Below are 23,463 nucleotides of genomic sequence, written 5' to 3' on the forward strand. Positions count from 1 at the left end.
CCCGCGAGCGGCGGCAGGACACAAAGAACCGGGAGGACGCGGGGCAGGAAGCGCCTCAGGGGCCGCCCCGGGGCCAAGCGAGGGGCCGGCGGTGCCGCCACGGCCCGACAGGGGCTGCAGCCCCGAGAAACGGCCCCGCAGCGCGGGGACCCGCGCGCGCCCCCGCCCCGTGCGCGCCGCCGGGGGAAGCCCCTCAGCTGCGCATGCGCGGGGCGGCCGGGGATTGGGGAGTGGGTGTGTGGGGGGGGCGGTTGGCAGCTCCGCGCATGCGCCCTCCGCCCCACTCACCGCCCCCCCCCTCCCGCCCCGCGCGTGCGTTTTGCACCCCCTCCCGCCCCCCCCACCCTCCCCCCCCCGCGCATGCGCCTCGCTCCGCCCCCTGCCCCCCCCACCTCCCCCCCACCCCCTTCCCGCAACCCCACCCCCCCCCGGCCCCCCCCGTCAGGCGCGGGGAGGGGGATGCGGACGGGGGAAGATGGCGGCCTCGAACAACCCGCGGAAATTCAGCGAGAAGATCGCGCTGCACAACCAGAAGCAGGCGGAGGAGACGGCGGCCTTCGAGGAGGTCATGAAGGACCTGAGCCTGACCCGCGCCCACCGGGTGAGCCGCCGCCCGCCCCCTCCCCCCGCGCACCCCCCCTCTATCCACCCCCCCCCCCCCCCCCCCCCGGCTCGGCTCGCCCGCCCCCGCCGCCCGGTGCGCGCGCCCCCGGTGGAGGCGGGTGGAGCGGGGGGGGAGGGGGGGATTGCGGGGGGGGGGCGGCGCCCCCCGCACCCCCGGGGGCAGGGGCGGCGGGCGGGGCGGGCAGCGCCCTCTGGCGGGGGCGGGCGGCGCCCTCGGTGCGGGGCGGGGGTGCGGGGGTGCGGGCCGCCCCCCCCCGCGCGCACCCCCCGGTACAATCACACCCCTCCCCCCCGCCCCGGGCCCGGCCCGGCCCCCGCAGCATCCTCCGGGGAGCGGCACCTGCCGCCGGGCGGGGCAGGTGTGCTCCGCGGGGCCTGGGCACGGCCCGGCGGGAGGAGGGGATGGGAGGGCCCCGGGCAGCCCGCGGGGGGACGGGGCGCTGCGCTGGGGCCCGGCTGGGTCGGGGGGATCCCCGCTCCCCCGCAGCCGGGTGTGCGGGCGGGCCGGGCGCGGGGCTCAGGGGCGGGCCCGGTTCCTTCCCCGCTGCCTGAGGAGGAGTCCCGGTTCCTCACGCCCGTTTCTGAGGGGAGAGGTCCTGGTTCCTCACCCTGGGACAGGCCCAGGTCTGAGGCGGGAACTCCAGTTCCTCACCTGAGGTGGAGTGGTCGCTTCCTCCGCCCGGGATAGGCCCGGACTGGCCCAGCCTGCCTGGAGAGCGGTTCCCCGGGCCCTGCGGAGCAGCCCCGGCTGCCCCAGGGGCCGGAGGCCGCGGGGAGGTGAAGCCCTGGCTCGGGGACGAGGGGGCCCGGAGCGCCCCGGGGCCTGCAGGGAGACCTGGTGAGAGCTGCCGGACTTGGTGTCACTCCTGCTGTTCCTGTTACGCTCCAGTTGCTGTAGGTGCAAATCGCTGCACTTCCAAATCCTCCCCGGCTTCTGATGTCTCTGCAAAGCCCTTCAGCAGAAATTAGCGGCGTCAGGAATGCGCTTGCTGAACGTCAGGTGGCTGGTTTAGGTGTAGGGATGTCAGAGCTTTTCTGTACGGTTGTCTCACCTGGTTGTGCCAAAGCTTGAAGGTAATTTACGCTGTCGTTTGTGGCTGAACCTCTGCAGGAGCAAGAGAACAGACAGGATTTGCAGTAAAGCGTTTCCTTTGTTCCTCTGTGTCAGGAAAGGGGTAAATATTTGTTTTGAAGTGGAGCTGCTGCTGGTCAGATGGGAAGGAGAGGCGTGCTGCTTCTGTCAGCTCCGCTCGGGAAGGCGTGAGGCCGAAGCGTTGCTCCTGCTGAACTCTTGGTTGGTGTTTCACAGAGGATGCTGCTGGAGTTAGTTGAGGGCAGAATGAGGACCATTTAAGAGGTGTTTGCAGTCACTGAAGTCATCTTGTTTCCTGTATCTCTGTTGTGCCTGTGAAGCTCAGTACCCCAGGGTTTTGCCTTTGGATGGGCAGTCCTTGGCTGCCAGTGGAGAGCTGTGTACACTGGAGAGGTGTTGAAGTCTGCAGTTACAGGATGTCCTTCAGTTAACTCCTGCATTCAGCATTCACCTTCCACAAGAGAAGCTGGAATCCTAGTTTGGTTTCTGCCGAGTCTGAGTGTTCTTCACCCAGGTTCTGCAGATGGAAACCCATCTTATATTCAAGAACCTGGTACTGAGAAAAGGACCCAAGATTAATAGGTTGTCTGAGGATTCTGGGTACTGAAGTGATGGAAACACTGACCAAAGAGCTGAGGAAAATGTCTCCTTTGTAGACTTTTTCTTTTAAATTCCATGATTTCATCTGTGTTTAAAATGCAGTGTAAAAGCAGAAAGGGGTTAAGCACAACTTTGCTGTTTGCTCTCATTTTCATTTGGCAACCAACACTTTGCTGTCAGTTTGAAAATGCGTTACTCAGTTTGTGGAAGCAGCCCAGAATTTCTGCTGCCTTTTCATTATTAGTAATTGTCTTTTTTGCAATGTTTACTGTCTTGTCTGTTTTATTGTTGGTTACTGGTCCTAGCAGAGGCAGAACTACTGTTCCACCATTTCTTGAGCATAGTTGAGCTTGCTTTCTGACTTGGTCATCTTCATGCTCTTCAGACCATCTGAGATTTTTAAATTATGATAAATCTTTCTTGCCCAGGTCACCACAGGCCATGATATTAACTCCTCCTTTCTCTGTTGCCCTCACCATTCAGTTGGAAAATAATACAATTCCTTTGAAAAATAAGTGGCTTTGCTTGCAAAAGTGTTCCCCAGTTCTCAGGAGTCGACAAGCCCTGTCTTTCAGCTGGCAGATTCAAGGAGGCATTTTAGCTTTTCTGGGAGACCTTGCAAAGAGTCGTGGAGAGGTGGGTGGTCGATAGAAGCTCTGGAGCTGCTTAATTGTCTTGTGAGTGGGACCTTCATGTTTATAATCCAGAGATTTCTGCGAGTCCCATAGTAACAAAGTGGGTGAGAAGAGGGGGAGGATTTTTTTTTTTTTTTCTGTGTGACATTGACTCCTCTGTTTTCCTTGTGGTTCTGCTTTATTTTTACTTTATTTTAATGTAAAGCATGGAATTCTAGAAGCACACTGCTGTGTTTTAAGGCCGGGTTGTTTACCAGGGCCTGCTCTCAATCTCTGTGGTTACACAGCCTGGTGACGCTTGCTGCATTGCATGGATTTACTCATTTACTCATACAAGGCTGTCTCTGCCCTTTAAAATTGTAATTAACAGCTCATTAACATGCAAGATAACACAGATAGTGCTGAGCTCCTCAATGGATGGCTCTTCAAATGCTAGATAATGTCAGATTTGTAAAGAAAATCTGGGCATAGTTTGTGACCTGTATTTGACTTGTTCAGTTGTTCTCAGGTTTCCAGGAGTGGGGTTTTTTTAAGGTATATTGTTAAAGTCATTTCGTTTTGAGGGATTTCAGCCAGAGCTGTGTTTGGACTCCCCCTCAGAAACCTTAAAAAAAAAGACACCCCCCCAAATGTCTCATTCCAAAAACCTGCCAGCCAGTGCTGTCTCCCAGCCCCACCTGCCTGGAGAGCTGTGCTGATGTTGGTGTTACTGGAGTGAAAACAGGGAAGAAAAACCAGGTTATTGGTGATGTTTGGAAGCATTCTGTGAAATTCCAGCACCGCTTGGACAATCTTCCTGCACACAGAGCCCCCCCATGCAGGTTCACTTGCAGAAGGTGTCAGGCTGAGCTGTTACTAACAGCAACTCTCAAAAAGAGGATCTTTAGTAATAACCCGTGTTCCTCAGTGACACAAAATTTATTTTCTGTGTTCCCAGGTACATAATTCATTGCTTTGTCAGTCTGTGTGATGGTGCTGTGACAGGCTTTGCTGGAGTATTTTTAGGTGTTATCAAAATTGGTGTGTGCCTGCATTGCCTTCTTGAGTTCTTGAAAACGACGGGAAGTAAAAAGTCAGTGTTTATATCTTAAACCTGAATATTTTTAGTGCAAAGATCCTGTTTGACTTGAATTTTTTTCAAGTGGAATATATTGTAATGCCATAGCTATCCATTTGACCCAAGCGAAATTAAATAAAAATCAAGGAGAAGCCCCATAGTTTGGATCTGTGTGTGTATAAAACACACAGGCACACACCTCCCTCTAATTTGTACTATGTATGAGACAGTTACTCATGTACTTGTTCCTACGAGCTGCAGAAGAGATCATAGTGTCTCTTTGTGCATCATTTAATGTGGATAGTATGCAAAGCACTATATAAAAGGTTAGTTAAATTGGGAATGCTAATCTGTGGTTTTAAAAATGTGAAATGCTGATGATGATGATACAGTGTCACAGTGTTTCCTAATGTCTTCAGTTGTTTTTATCAAATAATTTGATAAAAAAGAAATTCCTGACTAGGTAATAGTGGTTTTGAGTGTCTGAAAGATATTAAAGAAATGCATCAAAATCAGGACTGAGCCTTCCAAGCTCAGAGGTTACTGTGTTCAGCTGGAAGTCGTTTTGGTCAAGGTAATGCATCTTGGGTTTCTCTCAAAGAAGAAATGTTAATTTTTCAAGTCCTAGACAATGCATTTTCTCTTTGTTACTTTCCCAAGCATAGGGTTTGGACCCTGAATTTGCTCTTTTCCAGGCCAAGAAATCACAGGGTAATGGAATCAGAATGGTGAAGGTTGGAAGGGACCTTAAAGATCATTGGGTTCCAATCCCCCTGCCATGAGCCGGGACACCTCTCACTAGGCCAGGCTGCATAAGCCTCATCCAACCTGCCCTTGAACACCTTCAGGGAGGCAGCATCCAAAACCTCCTTGGGCAACCTGTTCCAGTGCCTTACTCCTCTCATGGTGAATAATTTCTTCCTGATGTCTAACCTAAATCTCTTTAAAACCATTACCCCTAGTACTATCACTGCCTTCTCTGGTGAAAAGTCCTCCCCAGCTTTCCTGGAGCCCCTTTAGGCACTGGAAGGTGCTCTAAGGTCTCCCTGGAGCCTTCTCCAGGCTTAAACTTGAAATAGGTTGCTTAGGCTTTATCCACGATGTAACTTCTTGGAGGAAGCAGGACACAGACCCGAGTCAGTTGGTTTCAGGTCACTCCCCCCATGGCGGCTCCTGGTCCACCAGCTATGGGCACCATCCCTCGTTTGGCAAACAGGGGCTGGGCGAGCATGGAACGTGCTGAAATCGTGGTGCAGTCTGGCTCATTCTTTGAAAGAATGATTGTCAATCCCAGGGTGGGAAGGGGGAGGTGAGCTCCCCGCAGGGGCACAAAGAATCTCTGTTCTTGTGCAACACGCGGCGCTCCCGACCCCGCCTGAGCTGTCCAAGGTAAACACGGAGTCGGCTCCTGATATGCCATGGTGGAGAGCTCGTGTGCTTCAGTCAGCAGTGTGAGATTTCTGCTGGGAAACCCAGTCAGGTTTGTGTTATGGTTTTGTTTTCAAGGAGACAATGACTTTTTTTATTATTATTCCTTTGTTACCACACATTGCAGCCTCTTGCTTCAGCTCTCAGACAAAGTATTTTCTGAGCAGTGGCCAAGTCTGTCTTAATGAAGTAGCAAAGCTGTGAACGATCCATAGACCCACGAAACTGACTGTACAACTGCAATATTTCAGTGCATTAATTGTAATTCCCAGGATGATTGTGTGGAACTGAGCTCAGAGCGCTGCATTTCAAGGTTTTCTTTAGCTTCAGTGGTGGAGAACGTTTGCAGTCATGTGCATTGATAGAAGAGGTCTCATTTAGTAAGAGAGTATGTTTTTAATGTCGTGTACAATCAGCTCTTCCAACTCTTTGGGTGTGATCTGGGGTTTTCCCTCCAAGAGAATTACTAAGCTGCAAAGACCTTCTTGTAGAGGTGAGCTTTGCCCGTAGGTCAGATCTTGAGAAGTTTTAGGTCTAGATACCTTCTCGGTCTTGTATTTAGAAACTGAAGGATGTAGTTTTGATGGCTTTGAGTTGTAGTTGTGAATAGAGGAGCTAGAAACCTCCTGTGAAAGTTACAGACATGGCAAAGCCATCAGTCAGCAGGAGGAGTTGATGCTGTGTTAAGCTGAATTATGTGCTGGCATCTATTGAAGGGCAGAGGTAAAGGAGCCTTCTCTGCAGAAGTGAAGCGTTAAACCACAAAACTATACAACGGGAATCGTTCCCTGAAGTAGTTTTCAAGAACATGTTGCATGGAGAAATGATTTTAGTAGCTGTGTGGCCTGTGCAGAACTTTCCTCAGCACCTGTGAGATGAAGGAGAGAAGAGCTGCTCATTCTATAGTGCAAAAAAAACAGAAAGGAGGGGGGAAACCCCTAAGCCCTGGAAAGCCCATAATCTGATTGTGTAAGGACACGGTGTTGAAAACCTGTTTTAGTTGTAGTTAGGTTTCTCAATCAGATGGGGTTTTATCCAACTATTTTTTAAAATTCAAATACACTTCATTTTTATTTTTCTGACCATCTTGGATTACCTGTGCTCCCTTAATCTGCTGATCATCAAACTGCTCCTTCTTGCCCTGACCATTTATTTTCAGTTTCATAATCAATTTCTTGATGTGATTGATTTTAGTGATGAAGCGTTTACGGTGCCTGAGACCCAAGCCCCTGGTTCTTTGCTGGGGCAGAGGCCCTGGGCATGTTTCAGCTCCTGTGTTCTCCCACTCCTTGGGCCATGTTGGTGCAAGCTCCAGCCTGGCCAGGCAGCTGGTTCCACCAAGGGTTTTGGCCACGTCAGACTGACGGGTTTGAGGTTGGCCTGTGAGGTGAGTTGTACCCTGGGCAGCTTCCTGCTCTGACTGGGGGTGGAAGTTGTTCTGGAAGAAACTATGGGTATTTCTAGGGGTCATAAAATACTCATTTGGCAACATCTCCTAAAAAATGATCAATGGGGATTGAAACAAAATGTCTTAAGGGCTAAATGTTTGTCTTTGGCTTCTATTATCTATCTCTAATTGCAAAGGGGCATTTATTGGGTGTTGTTAATCACCCCGACAGCATTGATTGGTCTCTAATGGTGTGTTTCACCCTGGCATCAATATTTCTGTGCCTAATGTAGGATCTGAAACTCGTGTACTTCAGAGCACTTTCCAGCAAATGTATTTAAAAGGAAAAAGAAAATAAGTTTGTCTTATTTTTAAAAATAACATTTCTAGTTGTGCTGTCTGGAATTTTACCCCAGTGTTTTTGTGGATGTGCTGGAGTAGCTGTTGTCATTTAGTCACATGTATCTAGAAGTTGACAGGGTTGGAATAAGTGGGTGAAAAGAAGTGAAGTGTCAAACTCTGCTGGATTTTCTGTGAGCAGAAGCTTGCAGCAGGGTTCCTTCTGTGTCTGCGACTGGTTGTGACCTTGGTGCTGTTTCCCTTTTTTTGCTTTTGCTCTAAACCACTTGCATTTCAATAAACAAATGTGGTCCCAAGGGCTTTAGTGTAAACTCGAGGTGGAAGCCAAACTTGTGTGTCTTTATTAAGTCATTAGCTAAGGTCGGGGTATCTGATCGTGCGTAGGAGTTAATATTTAAAATGCTGCTTTGATTTGTTTTAAATGGTTTGCATAGCATGTTTTGTGCTGTGTAAAGTGATATCCAGGAAATAAGATTTCTCTCAAGATCTCCACTGGTTCTTGTCGAGCCAAAGGAGCATTGCAAAAGTGCATATTTGTCAATGAGGGATGTTTTTTGTATGATCTCATTGGTACTTTATAAATTATCAAGTTGTAGCTGAGTGTTGATAATAGTCTTGTTTTGCAAATTATTTCTTGGGAACTGAAAATTCTTCCCCTTGTACCAGAACAATCCTTTGCAATAAAACAACAGCAACACACACCCACAACAAATGGGTCTTAAATAATGAAGCAGAGGAGAATGAAATGATGCATTTGGCTTTAGGCTTCAGTAATAATTCTACAGCACTAAATGATCCTTGTCTGAAAGTCTGTGTTTTACAGGCAGATTTTTTTCTCTGTATTTTGCTTGCCTGCTTCGTCTATCACTGTTGTTGATGAGTGGGGAAATATCCTCTGGGATATCCCTGCTGAGCTACCTGCTCCTGTTTTTTAACGTGGTTACTTATCAGTAGGTAGTAGTAAGATGTGTTAATAGCAGACTGTGGTTCTGGTAGCTGAACTTTCAATTAATTTTGATACCCAGCCATTACTATTTACATTAGTATTATTTTCATGGGAGAGTTGAGACCTCTAAGGGGAGGGAATTGGAGTTGATTTTCCAAAATAGGTGCATTTTCAGGCAGATGGTGATGGTTCTCAATTCAGAAGGCACATCAGTTGTTTGTCACCTGCCCTTCTGTGCATTGGTGCCTCTTCAGACCTGTGGTAGCAGCAGCATCTTGTTCTGTCTGAGCAGTGGACAAGGATTGTCCTTGTTTCAGTCTTCCCATCACAATTCCACGAGACCCTGTGCCCCCCTCGCCGCCCCTGTGCCATTTCTCCACCGGTGTGGGAAGAGCAAAACCAGTATCCTAGACACTGCACAAGTTTCCAGCAGCCTACTCAGATTCAAATGTCTTATTGACCTTCTCCTTGTAATTAGATTTTTCTCTTGTGCAGTGCAATGATTACATTGTACGAGCCTTTCGCATTCGAAGAATTTAGACACTAATGGCAGGTATTTTTAATACCTAGAAAATTGCCTGATGCCTCCTCTTAAGAGCTATGGGCAATTTATTGAGCTGGTTTAGGAGGCCTTAAGGTTGAGCTGCAGTGGGAGGAATGGGGAGAGCGCAGAACATGCTGCAAAGGCCATGGTGGTTTTGGGGACTGGTGAGGTGTTCTTTTCGCGGGCTGAAGGTCATCCTTAAATGCTGCTTTTTTTTTAACTTGCATGTGAACCAACATGAGCCTCAGCAGCAGCAAAATTGCACTTTTGTTCTGTACCAGGAGGTTTTTATCTGAACCAGCTCTGCTTGCAGCTACTATCAGTGCAGAGGTGGGTGCTCTCCTGCTCGCTGCTCAGCTCCAGAGTGCAAACGTGCCCTGCTGGTCTCCTCATTTACGAAACTTGTAGGGTTACATAACTGAATTTTCATTCTTTAGCTAAAAATAAAAAATGGAACATAAAAGCTATTTTTATCTTGCTTAATGAGGGCACCTCTGCTTTTATTTCATCTTTTCTGAGACATTTCAATAGGAGAAATGGGGATGGTATCAAAAGGTTTTTTTTGCCTGGACACTCATTTTCTGTTGTTCTCTGCAGTGTTGTTGATCAACCAGCAAACACATCTGTTGCCCTGCTCAGAATAAGTATTTTCTGTAAAAGTACATTGTTAGCTCATAATGATCATGAAAATAAATAGATTTGGAGCATGTTACACTAGATTTACACATTTCAGGGAGGCAAATAATTCTTGCTATCAAATAATCAATGAGCTTCAAGTATAAGTCCCCTCTGATGCATTATAATGAGTTATCAGCAACATGCATGCCTTTCTCTTTGTGAAAGTCTTTCAGAACAGAAGGGTGGCATGAGCAGAGCTGCCACGGGATCTGGTTTGTTTTTCAAAGCAGTGCAAATCAGGTTTGGTTCATATTGTAGCTTAGCTTGGCACTCTGCCCGGTGATAGAGCAGAACTCTGAAGAATAGTCACTATTTTAAGTCTCTAGTTGTGCTGTATCCTGTTTTTACTTGCTACTCGGTTGTGACTGTTAAGTTTTAAACAGTAAACCTTTGTTCACCAGAAATAGCAAAATGTTTTTAAACACGGGGTGACAGCCTGTATGTTAAATTGTAGTATTTATTATTATTACTTTATTCAGGTGCTGCAAGGTGTGCTCTTACCCAGTCTTTGCCCTCAAAACATCAGTGTGAACGATTTGATTCGGTTTATAGTTCGTATTAGTTCATTTTTTGAGAAAAATACAGCTAAAGTGTAAAGAAGTGCCACAGTTCAAAGTTCTGCTGGTGTAGAACAGAAATTAATAATAATAAATCAGTAATTGCAGCATTAAATGGTACTACTTTCTTCCTCTCCCCTCCCTCTTTCTCCACCAAAGTTAAGCGTTCTGGTTTGTTCTCTTTGGGTTCACAAGAAAAAGGATTTTTGATTTGGAGTGTAATGTTGATTTGGGGTGGTTTATAAATGCTAAGTGTACTTCAGGGGGTGAGATCTTTTCACTTTCACATGAATTCTAGAAGACACCTGGGGGTAGACATCCGAGGTTGTGTGTAATTTTTATAACCCTGTTTCCTCACAATTTTATAGCTGAGGCAATCTGGGGAGTTGGTTGCAGCTCCTGAAGGAGAATCTAATGGTGCCTTGGAATTTGTAGATGACTCATAACAGGACAAAACAATCCAGTTAAGTGATTTGAGGTCTTAAATAATCTCTTGAACAGGAAGGTGAAGAAAACATCATGAACTCATGAGTAATAATTGGCTCTCTTGGAGTGCTAAAAGTGCAGTGATCACTAGTTGGCAGGGATACAGATGATTCCTGTTTAAGCTTTGCTGATCAATATATATCTCAGCTCTTATGAATGAAATTTATTTGACTGGACTATAAAGCTTTTAACAAAGCAGTGTTACAGTTACCAGTTGGGAGAGGTTTATTTTCAGGTGGTTTGTAGTAGTGACACTTTGCACCTCAGCTGCGTGGGCCAGGGCTGCGTCTCATCTTTCTGGGTTTGCTTTTTCTCCTCTGCCCTTTGCTACATGAATCAGCCAGGTGATCAAAATGTTTTGGTTTTTTGTGGGTTTTTTTGTGGGGTTTTTTTGGTGGTTTTTTTTTTTTTATGAGAAGAAGAACCTACAATAACAGCTGCACCTGGGAATGCAGAGAAAGCAATCTTTGCCTTTGCAGTTCTTTGTTTCATGGACATGCTAGCTGCAAAAGTTACATGGTTTTAGATCATCCCAAAAGTAAACTGAGAGGAATTCCTCCCTCAGATGGGTAGCCTTGTTGTAGATGCTGGAGGTGAGAACTTATTCCGTCCTTGCCTTTCTGCCTTTCAAAGCACAATTATCCAGACTGCCTTCATTTTGTAGAGGCTTTTATGCAGCTGCAGGGGACCCATGTGGGTGTTGCAGGGGACACACACCTTAGAGACCTCACAGTTGTACTGGTGAGCAACTGGAACTGCACCATATCTGTAATACTGTCTGGTAACCCTTAAGCTTAATCTGGGTTATGGCATGTTAAGTTAACTATCTTGCTGTCCCCTTTCCTCTGACTTGCAGATTTCATTACTCAAATGATGAAAAACTGTCTTCTGATTCCCAGTTTGTTTCTTTATGGCATCTGGGCTGAGCTTCTCTTCCATTTCAAGCTCAGACTCCTTGAGACAAAGGGGGAAGGTTCACCTTCCTCTTCCCTCCCTGCAGCCCCTGGGACTGAGCTGGTGTGAGCTGGGATGCTCACAGGCTGGAGCAGAATCCCTTTGATTCTGGTCCTTGAGTGTATCACCTGTTTTGCTGTTAATTTCTGGAGTCTTTGAGAGAATTTGGGTATTTTAGTGCACGGGGAGAACCCTCACTCCTTGAGCAGTGTATTTGGTGAGGCACTGCAGCTTCCCCTGGTAAAAACAAAGTGCTGGCCTTGTGTTTGCAGCTCTGCTGTGAGTGTTTCAGTGAGGTAGAAACAAAGCTGTTGCTCTTCTGTGGCTGCTAAATTCCAATATATTACAACAGATTCCTTCTCTAAAAAAAAGAAGGAGAGAACGCCACTTTTTTTTTTTTTTCTTTTCTTGAATTTTTGTTCTTACTGAGTGTCTTTGGCTGGGCTGCAGAAGTTTTGTTTGTGTCCTGACATGTCCATGTGATAATGGAACAAATACTTGAAAGTGACATAAATGACAGTTAGGGTGATGGAAGAGTAAACAATGATGTAGCAGTTCTGCAAGCATGGGTTCAAATCCAGTTCATACCATATGTCTGGATTTTTTCGTGGTAATTTTCACTTAGTTTGTAGTAGACATTTGGCTTCCTCTTTTGGCTTGGTCCTGCTTCTCTCTGCGATATCTATTGCTTGAGGATGCTGAGAGCATTGGGAGGCCAAATATGATTGGCAGAGGCGACAAGGGAAACTTTTTCTCTGCTTGTCCACACTTGTCTGTTTCTAGCCAGTGTTAAAATCTTCACTTTGCTGAAAATAAAAACACACTGTAATTGAGAAAAAAACCACAACCCAACATTGCAAAATGTTTTGTTACAGAGCTGATGATGGAATAATTTAAATCCCAAGTGACCCAGACAGAGCAGCTGCTATCACTGCGGATTATACCTTTCCTCTAAACTTCAGACTTCATTTCCTTTACCCGTCTTCCTGGGAGGAACAGCTGTGCCTTTGGATCCACTCTTGCTCTTGGATCAGCACTTGAGACTGCAGGAAATAAGTTACTTTAGAAATCTGGCTTGATGGCGTTTCTTCCTGATTGTGACAGCCCAAGTGAGAGAGAAATGCGAGGGATTCTCTTGTCTTGCTGTGATGGATGAGGTTGTGGCGTCTGTCTCCATTAGCCAGGCAGAGCTGTTGTGGAGGAGCTAGCTACACTGTTTCTCTTCTGGCATTACTCTGGGTGCTGTGTTCACTTTTCCTTGCTGCCCTGAATGGCTGATTATTCAGAAATAAAAGACCAGTGTCACTTGCTTTGCAGCAGGCACATGGAAATGTGTTCTGATTTTTAACGCAACACAGTTTGCAGAGTTCCCCTTGTATCTACAGCGTGCGTTAGATTCAAGGGGTTGATAGCAGACTGCATGTTTGTGTGTCATTCTAGATATTTTTATCTAGATCTGTGGTCAGGTCTTCTAGAGAATTAGTGGCTCTTATCAAAGAACTGTAGTTTCCTGATCCTGCTCCTTTTTCTTTCTATAAGGCAGAGGAGCATCAGGTCCTCTGAATGACAATTGAAGACGGTTTTTACACCGTTCAGTTTATTTCCACTGTCCATCAGGACATTCCTTGGATTGAAGAGAAACCACTAGCACAGACACACTTATGCATGCTCAGATGGAAGGGAAAGTATTGATGATATTAGGTTTCATAATCTATTTTTTAATTGTTTGGAAAATGAGAGTAAAGGGCTAAAATTGCAAATAGACATCCATCTCTTCCTCTGCCACCTATCCAGCTATTAGATAATGTGTGTAGGTGGATTTTAGTCTGTGACATCTAAATAATGGAAGTCTTTTTAATTATTCACCATGAATTGTTAGAAACCTGATAGCACTGTAAAAATGGTCAGTATTAACTTACCAGTTGTACTCCAACTATAAAAGCATTAGACAGATTTAAAAGTCAAGCTTCCCAAAACTCTTTCCAATCTTCATTCATCTCTTTCTGCAGGAGCAGTATGATAGCCTTTAATTAATTTATCATATATTCCCCACTCCCCTGGTGAGATTGAGACCCTTGCCTCCTTTCAGCACAAAAGTAGATCAGGGTGGCTTACTGGGAGGCTGTTAAATATCTTGATTTATGCACATTGTTCCGTGCATTGCTCTGGGCCTCAGAGGGCACCCCTCAAACTTGAGTTTGCTGGCAGGATAATTAAACCCCCTGGGAAGTGCTCCATGCCTCACACTGCTCAGGAGTCTGAGCAGTTAAAAAACAACTTAATCTTTACGATGTTCTGCTGGTGTGATTATTCTCATTTTATAGGAGGATTACTTGAGATGCAGGCAGTAAAATAGAAGAAAATGATGCTTTGAAAGTCCCGGTTTGTTAGGATTGGTACTCCGGGGCAAATCCAACAGTAGGTCTTCAGTTTTGAAAGTGCTCTATACAGGTCCAGGAGATGTGGTACTTGAAACAGCAGTTGGTAATTTTGACAGAGCCCTGATATTTTGTGTTGAGTAACCTGAAAACAGTTTCCTCTGAAAAAGGCCTGGATTGCTCCTGCTATGTCCTGGGGAGCTTTGCTAGCAGAGGGAGGATAGAAACACCAGGTTGCTGTAACATTCAGCCCCAGTCTCTCTTCATTCGCTTGACTCATTCTCTTCATACCTTCCAGCCTCTGTGAGAGTGAGGATGAGGGTTGCTCAGCCAGCAGCTCCAGCAGGCAGCCTGAAGCAGAGTCTGCACACACCTGAGTTAGTCTGAACGTTGAATAAATAAAACTCCTTTCCTTGGCTCCCGCTGCTCATTCCTCTTCCCCTTTTCCTATCAAAAATTCACCTGCTTGTGGGGTGAGCAAGTCAAGAGAAACGAGGCTAACCCAAGCAGCTCTTCTGCTGGTTCAGCGTCTTTAACCAGGCTTCTTTCAGGTCATGAGTTCTGGTGCAAGGAGAGACAAGGTTACACAGCTTTCCTGGGAAAGTAAAGGCAGCCAGAGCACAGGGACTCTGTTCTCCACAACTTAATCTGCTTGGTTGCATTATAAAATACACCCTGGGTTGCTCAAGAAACTTTTTCCTGCTAATAACTTTCTGTCTTCTCATTATTGATATTAATTTTAGGTTCTTGGCTTTAATGAGATTGTGTCTGGGTCTGTTGATGGAGAGAGGGACTGGCAGCTGAATACCTGCTATAATTAATGAAATTGTGGCTAACACTTTAATTTTTTTTTCCTCAGCTTACCAGGATTCTCTTTTATTGATTTGTGAATACTTCCTAATTTAATAAATTCTAGACGGCTTTCAGGGAGGGTGGCTCTAGTAAATGAGCAGTTATTTTGATGTGTATTAATTTTAGAAATTGGTGGAGTAGCAAGTGCAGAGCTTTAAAAATTCAAATTCTAATAGAATATTCACAGAAAAAGGTTAGTGTGAAGGGAAGGGAGGAGCCAGACTCTTTGGGTGGTCAGAGCTGTTAGTTAATTTTTGGCTAGTTTTCAGCAACTTGGACACAAACATAAAGAACTTTCACAGTTTAATAGTTACGTGGCTAACTAGGTGAATTTTAGCTAGCAGCTGCATTGCCACTAGGTCTGAATGTAATAGCTGTGAACCATTAAATTGATGTTAACTTATCTTTCTTTCTAAGCCTGTATTTACTTTTCTTATCAACATGAGGATTGTGAATGGGAAGAAATCTCCCTAGGGAGAAAATACTTCCACTGGGATTCCACGGAGTAACTGACTTGTCTGGAGGGTTTGTTTGACTTTGTGTTTAATTTCACACTGGAGAAAGGAGCCAGCTCAGGAGTTTGGGAGACTCTGCCTTCTGCTTGCTCAGCAGTGAGGCAGAGCCTGCTCACTTGACCTGGAAAGTTTTTCCTCTCTCTCTGCCCTACCTGGGTCATTTGAAAAGTCCAATTCTGTGGATAAAAGGGCACTTGGTCTCTGCTGTGTCTTTGGCTCCTCTACAGAGAGGCCAAAAATATTGCTGTAAGTGCCTCTTCATTGAGACAGAGCTTTCTACCAAGAGCTGGGCTGTGTTCATTCCTAGACCAGAAAGTATCAGTGACATATTATTGAGGGTGTCAAATCAATCCCAGCCTGTTTAAAACCTCCAGGCAAGTGTATATTTTCTGTGGCAGGTCCTGCCTCTGGTGGCTCTAGGAAAAAGCCTTCTGAGAAATTTCAGATGTGTCCACCCGGGCGACTTTGAACTGATTTGAACAACAGGATTTACCTATAAAGCAGTCTCTAAAACTTCCAGTTAATCCTTTAAACAGAATTTAATTTCCAATTAAGCTGTAATAAGACATTTCTAATTTTAATCTGCACTTGTTTTGCTACTTGTTGGCCAGAACATGCTGAAGAGAAAGCTTTCTAAAGTGGAAAGTTTAAATTTATAAGAGAACTTGGTATGGAAACTGCAAACCGACAAAAAGAGCAGTTATGTGTAATCTTACTTCCTGTATTCATCAGGTATCTTTGGGGTTTATTTTTTTTAATCAGAAGGACACTCCACCCTTTATCATGCTTGTGGGAATAAAATTCTTACATGTTAAAAAAGGCATTTGGAAAGAAGCAGTCAGAGTGGATTTTGTTTTACTTCATTCCAGTGTCAGACTTGCTGTTCGATCACAGTGAAGTTCTGTCTGTAAATTTGTAATTTGCCCAGAGTCTTTTGGGAAGAATTTAGAGTAGTTGAAGTGTTGAATTTTAATAAATACTTCCTTTGATTCCCATCTGCATATTTTGGACACTGAGTCTGTAAGAAAACTGGGTATGCTTTTAGGGATATGTGTATATATTTCTCTCCTTTTTGTTTGCGTTGTATAACTTGACTCTCTCCCTACAAACACAGCTGTATATCCAGCAAACTTTAACCCAAATTACATGGAAAAATTGAGGTAGTTCATAGAAGTGGGTTCACATCAAAGCTAGTATATGGAAGAATGTTCAGTTGTTAGCAAGTCAGTAATTGTGTTAAAGCTAATATTTTTGATTACTTACCAAAGCTGTGTGTGTCCAACCCCATTAACCAGAGTAAGATCATGTCGTGTTACTCAACTGTGAGCTGAGTGAAGAATGTAACTGCTTGCAAATTCCTAATTAGTACATGGAAAGGTAACGATTCCTTTGCTCTTTGCTGGAGAGATCCTGTTCCTGCCTCCCAGACTGTTACTCTTGCACCTTTGCAGAAATGTATTGGTTTTAACATCATTTCAAACCTGGCAAACCAACACTCTGCCCGCCTTTGATTTGGGGAATGTTTTCAGCTATTCTAGAAAAACTGCTTGTGCAGAGATACTTGATTTTTAACGATTCAATTGGATTTTAACTTAAAATCTTCATTTTTTTTCTTTAAGTGTAAGAGAAATGCTGGTGGAGGGAAAATTACAGATTCAGTTGGGATCTGTCATTGGGGAAACATTTCTTCTGAACAAGAACGCCAAGAAGAAATAAAGTGGTTTAACAAGCAAAAGCTTTTTCCTTACCAAAAGCTTTCTCAGGAAAGAGCTGGAATATTTAGCAATATTTTCAGCTGTCAAGGAGCTATTATCTTGGCCACATAACACACAAATGGCAAAGCTGTGATGTAGAGTCACTGAGTCCTGGTGGTTCAAGAGATTAATATATCTGGTGAACACTAAGTCATTCATTATCGTACTTCACCATCTGAATTTGTATAGAAAGGAAGTTGCCACTAATTGAATCCAACCCCAGGAGATAAAGCTGGACTTGTCATGAGACTTGTTAACATTTTAAGAGTAATTTGGATTTTTTTTCTATTAAGCAAAGGCTTTTTTTTTCCTTTTTTTTCTGTTAAAATAAAACCCCACAGCCCCCCCCTCTTCAAACCCAATCCCCAACCCCCAGGTTGTCCAACGCACTGAATTCACAAGGTGGTTGCACAGAAGAAGGAGGAAGTGCTGATTTTAGTCACAGTGTCTGTTTTCATTTTCAGTGCTACTTTGCTCTCTGCACAGGTCTCAGGATGACTCCAGGCTCCCAAGTTCCCTCAGAGCATGACAGTGACATTGGCAGGTTATTTTGCTGATCCTCTGCTTTGAAAGGCTTGAACTGATCTTGCTTGAGATCCTGTTGGAATGACAGTGAGGTCTAGTGTCACAGCATTTAAAAATGCTTCCTTAGCAGCTGAAAAGCTGGAGATTTGAGGCACTCAGCACACGGGCCTGCTCTGCTTACCCTTGATCTTCCCAGATTGCAAGTGGCAGTTGTTGATGGTCTCCTCTAAACTACATAGTCTGGGGGCCACGCGCTGCTAAAAGGCAGGAGGCTGAGGAGAGGAACAAACACAGCTCAGCTCGCTGGTGTAGTGATATATGACAGCAATAACAAGCAATCAGTTTTCTTATTTTTGGCAGGGATCTCCAAAAGTGTTTATCAAAGGTAGCGTTACTGAAATTAATGATACTGCAAAGCCATTTAACAAGCTCGTTTTTGAGACCCGCTCGAGTTCTCCATCTCTTGTGTTTCCTCATTTCCACATTTAACTGCAGTGGAAAGACAAATGGTCGTGACCTCCCTCTTACATTATGCTCTGAGGTAGGTATATGCTGGGGAAGGCCAAAACATTAAAAAAAACCCAACCCATAAAGCACCTTCCCTCCCCTTCCCTGGGTGCCTTATAGTAGGTTCTTTAAAAGAAACCAACACCTGTTGAAATAGTTACTTCAACGTCTGGCACAAATCCCGAGCAAGCCTTTTTTTAACAACAAAAACATATGTAGGGGCTGGGCAAAAAGCACAGCTAGTTCTGATACTGTGCTTTTAGGGCTCTGCAGCTCAGAGTGAGAGGGGCTGTGACTCAGGGAGCCAGAGCAGGGCTGAGCGTTTCTCTAATTCCATGGATTGCTTAGAGAGCACTGGATTTGGAATTGTGTGTCCAAAGATTGCAAAGGTAAAGCTGGGAGGCCCTCTCCTGCTTTTTAGATGGGATCTTTTTGAAGCATTTGACACGATACACTGTGAATATTTTATAAGTCTTCAGGCTGAGGGGATTCATCTGCCTTTTGGTTAAAGAAAAAACCATCAGCTGCTTCGTGACTGGTTTCTTGTTTGGATAGTCAAGGCCTTTGAGAGCTCCTGGTCCATAGAGAGGTTTTGTCTTGAAGGCCATCTCTTAAGTTTTGCATTCATTCAGTCCCTCAGCTAAAGCATAACAATTTTGGCTGTTTGTGTTCTTGGAAATTGGTGGCTCCTGGGGAGGTTCTGTGAGTAAAGGGTATTTGAGTTGCTTTCCTAGGGACAGTTTTGAAATCAGAAGAATACGTGTGCCATTTTCCTCAGGGTGATGTTGTTTCCTCTCCTCTATTCTGGGATTATTTTAATATATACGTATCCCTAAGTGTTGGTGTGATATAAGCAGGCCAGTTCCCTTTCTCTCTTGGTGCTGTCAGGGTGCTGTCTTCTCTGTCAGCACCCTCAGCATCCGTGCTCAGAGGACTCTGAATCCGTCGCCTGGTCAGCACAGAAGGTGCCAGCTCTTCCCTTATCTGGAATAAAACATCTCCACTCACCTCAGGGCCTTTGTGGTAAGGTTGTGGAGGCAGAGCCATTCACTTCCATCTGCCGTTTCCTTTGCTTGAAGAAAGTGTAAAGAAAAACCAACCCCTGTAAACATCCAGTTTTAGGGATGCTGTGTTTTCTAGCACTTCTCCCAACTTTGCTCTTCAGAATTGTGGCATTGCCAGGCAGAGCCTTTCGGGTCTGTTTAAATGAAACTAAACCAGATTTGTTGATGTACACACTCCAGTACCTTAGCAACCAACCTGCATCTAGGCCAAGATCTGAACATTTAGTCTTTAAACAATTCTTTGCTACCAATCTAGGAATGCTCTTGCATTTCAGAGTGTAAAAACAGCCAGTAGACATCTAGTGAGGAGCAACACAGAGTATAAAATACACGCTCCTCTGCTGTGGGAGGAGGGAAAACTTATGTAAGCTCATTTATTGGCTACTTGAAATTACAGTTTCTTGAGTCCTTGGAAGATGCATCCCTGGGAGCAGGTTTGTTGTGTTCAGATGATTGCAAATTCTGTTTTATCAGTGTAAAACTGAGGGCTTTGGTGACAGTGTGGTGTTAAATCTAGAGGTATTTAGTGAGAACGTTACAGAATTGTGTGAGAAGTTATTTCAAATACTGGTGCTCCTAAACTGAAAAAATGAAAGGTCACTAACAGAAGATTAATCAAAATTGTGGCTTTTATTAATGAGCTGTTGAGACCTCTGAAAGAAGTGACAATGAAAATATGTTGATGTTTGAGTAGAAAAGGAACAACTTTGTCTCTTACAGAAATGTGTGCCTCTGTGGGAAAGCAGACTAAGGGATTTCAGAAGAGATGTGTCATCCAGAGCTGCAGAGTGACACCTAGCATTTACTGTAACTGTGCAGACTGACACATTTCTTTTCATGTATACCTGTTCAGTAAGCAATTCTTTGCTGGTGGGTTTTTTTGGTTGGGTTTTCTTTGGAAACCTGTGTCTCCACCCTTCCTCGAGGGCTTTTCTTGCTGCATGAAAGAACATTTATCTACTGGTGGGAAGGCACGTCCCCTCTGTTAGCTAGTTTGCTGAAAGGCTGAATGTTTGGTTCAACAGTAAACTCAATATACTGAATTAAGGTGATTTATTTGTGTATCACACACAAGAACAGCTGGTTCATTTGGGACCGACATGGGGGTTTTAACATCCCAGTTTTTGGAATAGCAGGTGACATAAGAAGCATGTGGTTTCATGTGGTGGTTAATTGTTGGAAATTGAATCCCATCACTCACTATGGAGTTGGTTTTATTTCCATGGCTCCACACTATCACTCCAGGCTTCACGTGACACTTGGCCAACCAGGCTTGGTGGAGGTTGATGTCCCCTGGGAGAAGTTGATTTCACTCTGTTTACAGGTGGGATCCATTCTTGATGATGATGGAAATGGTGTCGAGTTGAGTCAGTTACAATAGTTGAAAAATAAATGAGTTGTCCTTACACTTCTCATTTTTTTGTAGTTACAGCTGCAGAAAACCCAATATTTGCAACTGGGACAGAGTCGTGGCCAGTACTACGGTGGGTCACTGCCAAATGTGAACCAGATTGGAAACAGTGCCATGGATCTGCCCTTCCAGGTGAGTTTAATAGGGTGTTTCTTTCTTTTTGTTGACTAATGCTGTGCCTACATGCTTGTTTTTCCCTCTCAGGAGAGCATGAGATTGCTGGTTCAGAATGTAGAACTGTGGCCTCAGCAAATGAGGCTGTTTTAAACAGTGTTTGGAATGGAGCAAAGTTGTGTATGGATGTGTGGATATTTTTGTGTTGCATATATGTAGGGTTAGGTACTAGTTCTCCTGTCCCTGGTGGTGATGCTGTTGTGTCAGGACTGTACAGAGGTGATGCAAATTCTTTGACAGGGAATATTCGTGGTGGTGAATTAATTGTTTTTATTTTGTTCAGTACCAAATTTAGAGCAAAATCTTTGGTGAAGGTGCTGTTAAGTGGAAGCAAATAATACGAGGTGATGTGGGAGGTGCCAGGAGATGGGGGTGTGGAAGAAGGTACCCTGTGGTACTGTGCATGTTCCATGGGAGCAGTGCCTGGATTTCAGGAGAGGAGGAGAGGGAACGGGACACAAGCTGTGTCAGAATAGTCACTTTTGTTGGTCTGGCTGCAAAGGATGTAGGGATGTACTGGTTGTTTTGCTGTTGTGGCTCCAGAGGTGGTGGACTATGGACAGAAAAGCAATGTGTGTGGGAATGTGTTACTGCTGGTGAGCACCTTTGGACAAGAGGAGGAGATGGATACTTTGGGAACTCCTCATTTCTATAGTTGGTTGATTTAGGGTGCTCAAAATACTTAATTTTTTTTGCAGTAATTTCCTCTTTTGAGTAGTAACATTTACATTTTATCTCACAAGGATGTAATTTTGCAGTTTGTGGTTTCTGATGAAGCTTAATAAATACAGAAAAAACTATTCATGTCTCCTCTGCCTTTTGAAATACATGTAGACAGCTCAGTTGGTGGAGGTTAAAAGCTTGCATCTTGGGCAAGAGGAGAAGCAAGTGTCTGTTTTAATCTGGTTGCCTTTAGGGAATACAGTGCAGAGGTTTGTGATGCTGTGAAGTCCTCAGGAGTGTTCCCCAAGTGTCTGATCTTTTCAAGATCCACAGATTTTGATTTTAGTTTCTTTTTGAGAAGGTTCTCAGTTACCTTTCTTTTTAAGCAATAGTAATTCAGTATTTTTGTGCTCAATGGCCATTACTGAGTTACCACATAGACTCTTTTAGTGCTGAACCTAACAGAGGACTTCAGAGTGAGTATTCAAAAATTTCAGAGTGGCTAGAGGAGGATATGGAAACAAATTGTCCTTAAAATCGTAGAATAATAGGATGTTGAAGATTTGAAGGGACCTTAAAGATCATCAGGTTCCAACCTCCTTGCTCTGAGCTGGGACACCTCCCACCAGCCCAGGTTGCTCCAAGCCCCATCCAACCTGGCCTTGAGCACCCCCAGGGATGGGGCAGCTGCAGCTTCTCTGGGCAAACTGTTCCAGCACTTTACTAGCCTGATGATGAAGAATTTCTTCCTGATGTCTAACCTAAATCTAGCTTTTTATATTTTTTTCACACACACACATCCAAGGCTTATACTGTTCCAGATAATAAATGGTAACAAGCAGCTAAATAAACCCGTGTATTTGTGTCAGGAATGAAAGCTTCCCAAGTCTTTCAGTTTTAAGCTAAACCATGAAATTGCCAAAAGCTGCTTGTGGGCTGTGCCAACGAGGTGGAGCCTGTCTGGGTGTCTCTGATGGGAGCTTTAGTGTCTGAGAATCTTGGTTCTTTGCATTTACAGCACAACGGAGCTCTGGCTGAAGCCTTTGGAGCAGTTCCTGTCTCTTTGGTAAACAAGTATTTAGGTTTGTGCAAATACGTATTTAGGACTGGTGTCCTGTTTGCCCAGGTAGATACGTATTTTAGCACATGTTACCTCCTCTGGGATGCACAGTATTGATTGGAGCCACCTTCCCAGCTCCAAAGGAGTTCTGCTCTGTCACATACATACAGGTTTTGCCATGCATCCCAATTTGGAACATGCATAATAATTCCTGTACGGACTCCCTGGACTTGCTGTGGTCTGTCATGTGGTTACTTATGATTTCTGGGGGGATTAATTTGACACAGAGGGGGGTTTCTTGGGCACTGGCTTGGCCTGTGGTTGGAGCACTCTCAGAGCATGTGCACTCAGCCTGCATGTTGAGCTCCATCGGGAGAGGCAGAATGATGCCCCTAATGCTGCTTGGCACCCAAATGGGGCACCCAAATGTAGACTGGCAGCAGGTACCACTCCTCTCTTTCCCCCTCATCCACCTTGCTCGTTTTTATTTCAATGTCTTGATCAGTCTTAAAGGGACACTGTTGCTTTAGAGCACTGAGCTTTTTCCTTCCTGTCTGTATTTAGCGACTCTTCTTTAAAATGTTTTTTTGGAGTTTAGGTTCTGATCTCAAACAGTTGAATGTTTTTAAGGGAAGCAGAGCAGTTCTAGTTCTCCATTTTCCAAATAAAATTGATGCTTGGATCGTTTTTTTGTTGGTTGGGTTGGTTGTTTTGTTAAATCACAGTTCTTTCCTCTAGTTAAGCATCACGTGCCCTGCAGGGATGGGGATTTTCATAAAGGTGGTTGCCTGGTCCAGACTAAGCTTCACAGGATGGCTGCTGAGAGAAGCCAGACCTATTGGAGGCCAAACCCATTTTCTCAAGTGTTTGTCTTCTCCCCTGATTTCCCTAAACAAGGATTCACTTGGGATCTCTGTTCCTGGAAAGCCAGAGAACAGCATTACCCAAAAATTCCTCACTGTGTTAACTGCAGCCCTGTGACAGGGCATGGTCTGTGTTTCCTTGTGCCACCCTTGCACTCAAGTTACATGTTGGTTGTGGTGTTGTGTGGAAGTTGTGCCAAAAAAAAAAAAAAAGGGAAAACTTCAGAAAGAATTGTTTGCCTTTAGCTTTTTGCCTGTGTCCTCGTAAGCACTGGCTTCCTTTTAAATTCCAGGTGGGACCTGCATTCTGTATAATTCAGTCTGGCTTCTTTTTTAGTAACTCTGTGG

General features: G+C 44.8%; 1 protein-coding gene across 9 annotated transcripts in view; it reads left to right on the forward strand.

Moving 5' to 3' along the window:
• Positions 1-442: 442 nt before the first annotated feature.
• CRTC1 (CREB regulated transcription coactivator 1) overlaps positions 443-23,463 on the forward strand; it is a 47,487-nt gene continuing 24,466 nt past the window's right edge. For 7 of the 9 annotated variants that reach the window (XM_051639424.1, XM_051639426.1, XM_051639427.1 and 4 more), the window contains exons 1-3: positions 443-601; positions 20,371-20,487; positions 22,211-22,258. In XM_051639424.1, the coding sequence (XP_051495384.1) occupies positions 476-601; positions 20,371-20,487; positions 22,211-22,258 (291 nt within the window). In that variant the 5' untranslated portion in view covers positions 443-475. The remainder of the gene's footprint in view (positions 602-20,370; positions 20,488-22,210; positions 22,259-23,463) is intronic. The other 2 variants (XM_051639425.1, XM_051639428.1) reach the window with 1 other exon arrangement.

This window comes from Apus apus, chromosome 24, assembly GCF_020740795.1.
Source record: "Apus apus isolate bApuApu2 chromosome 24, bApuApu2.pri.cur, whole genome shotgun sequence".
Lineage (NCBI taxonomy): Eukaryota > Metazoa > Chordata > Aves > Apodiformes > Apodidae > Apus > Apus apus.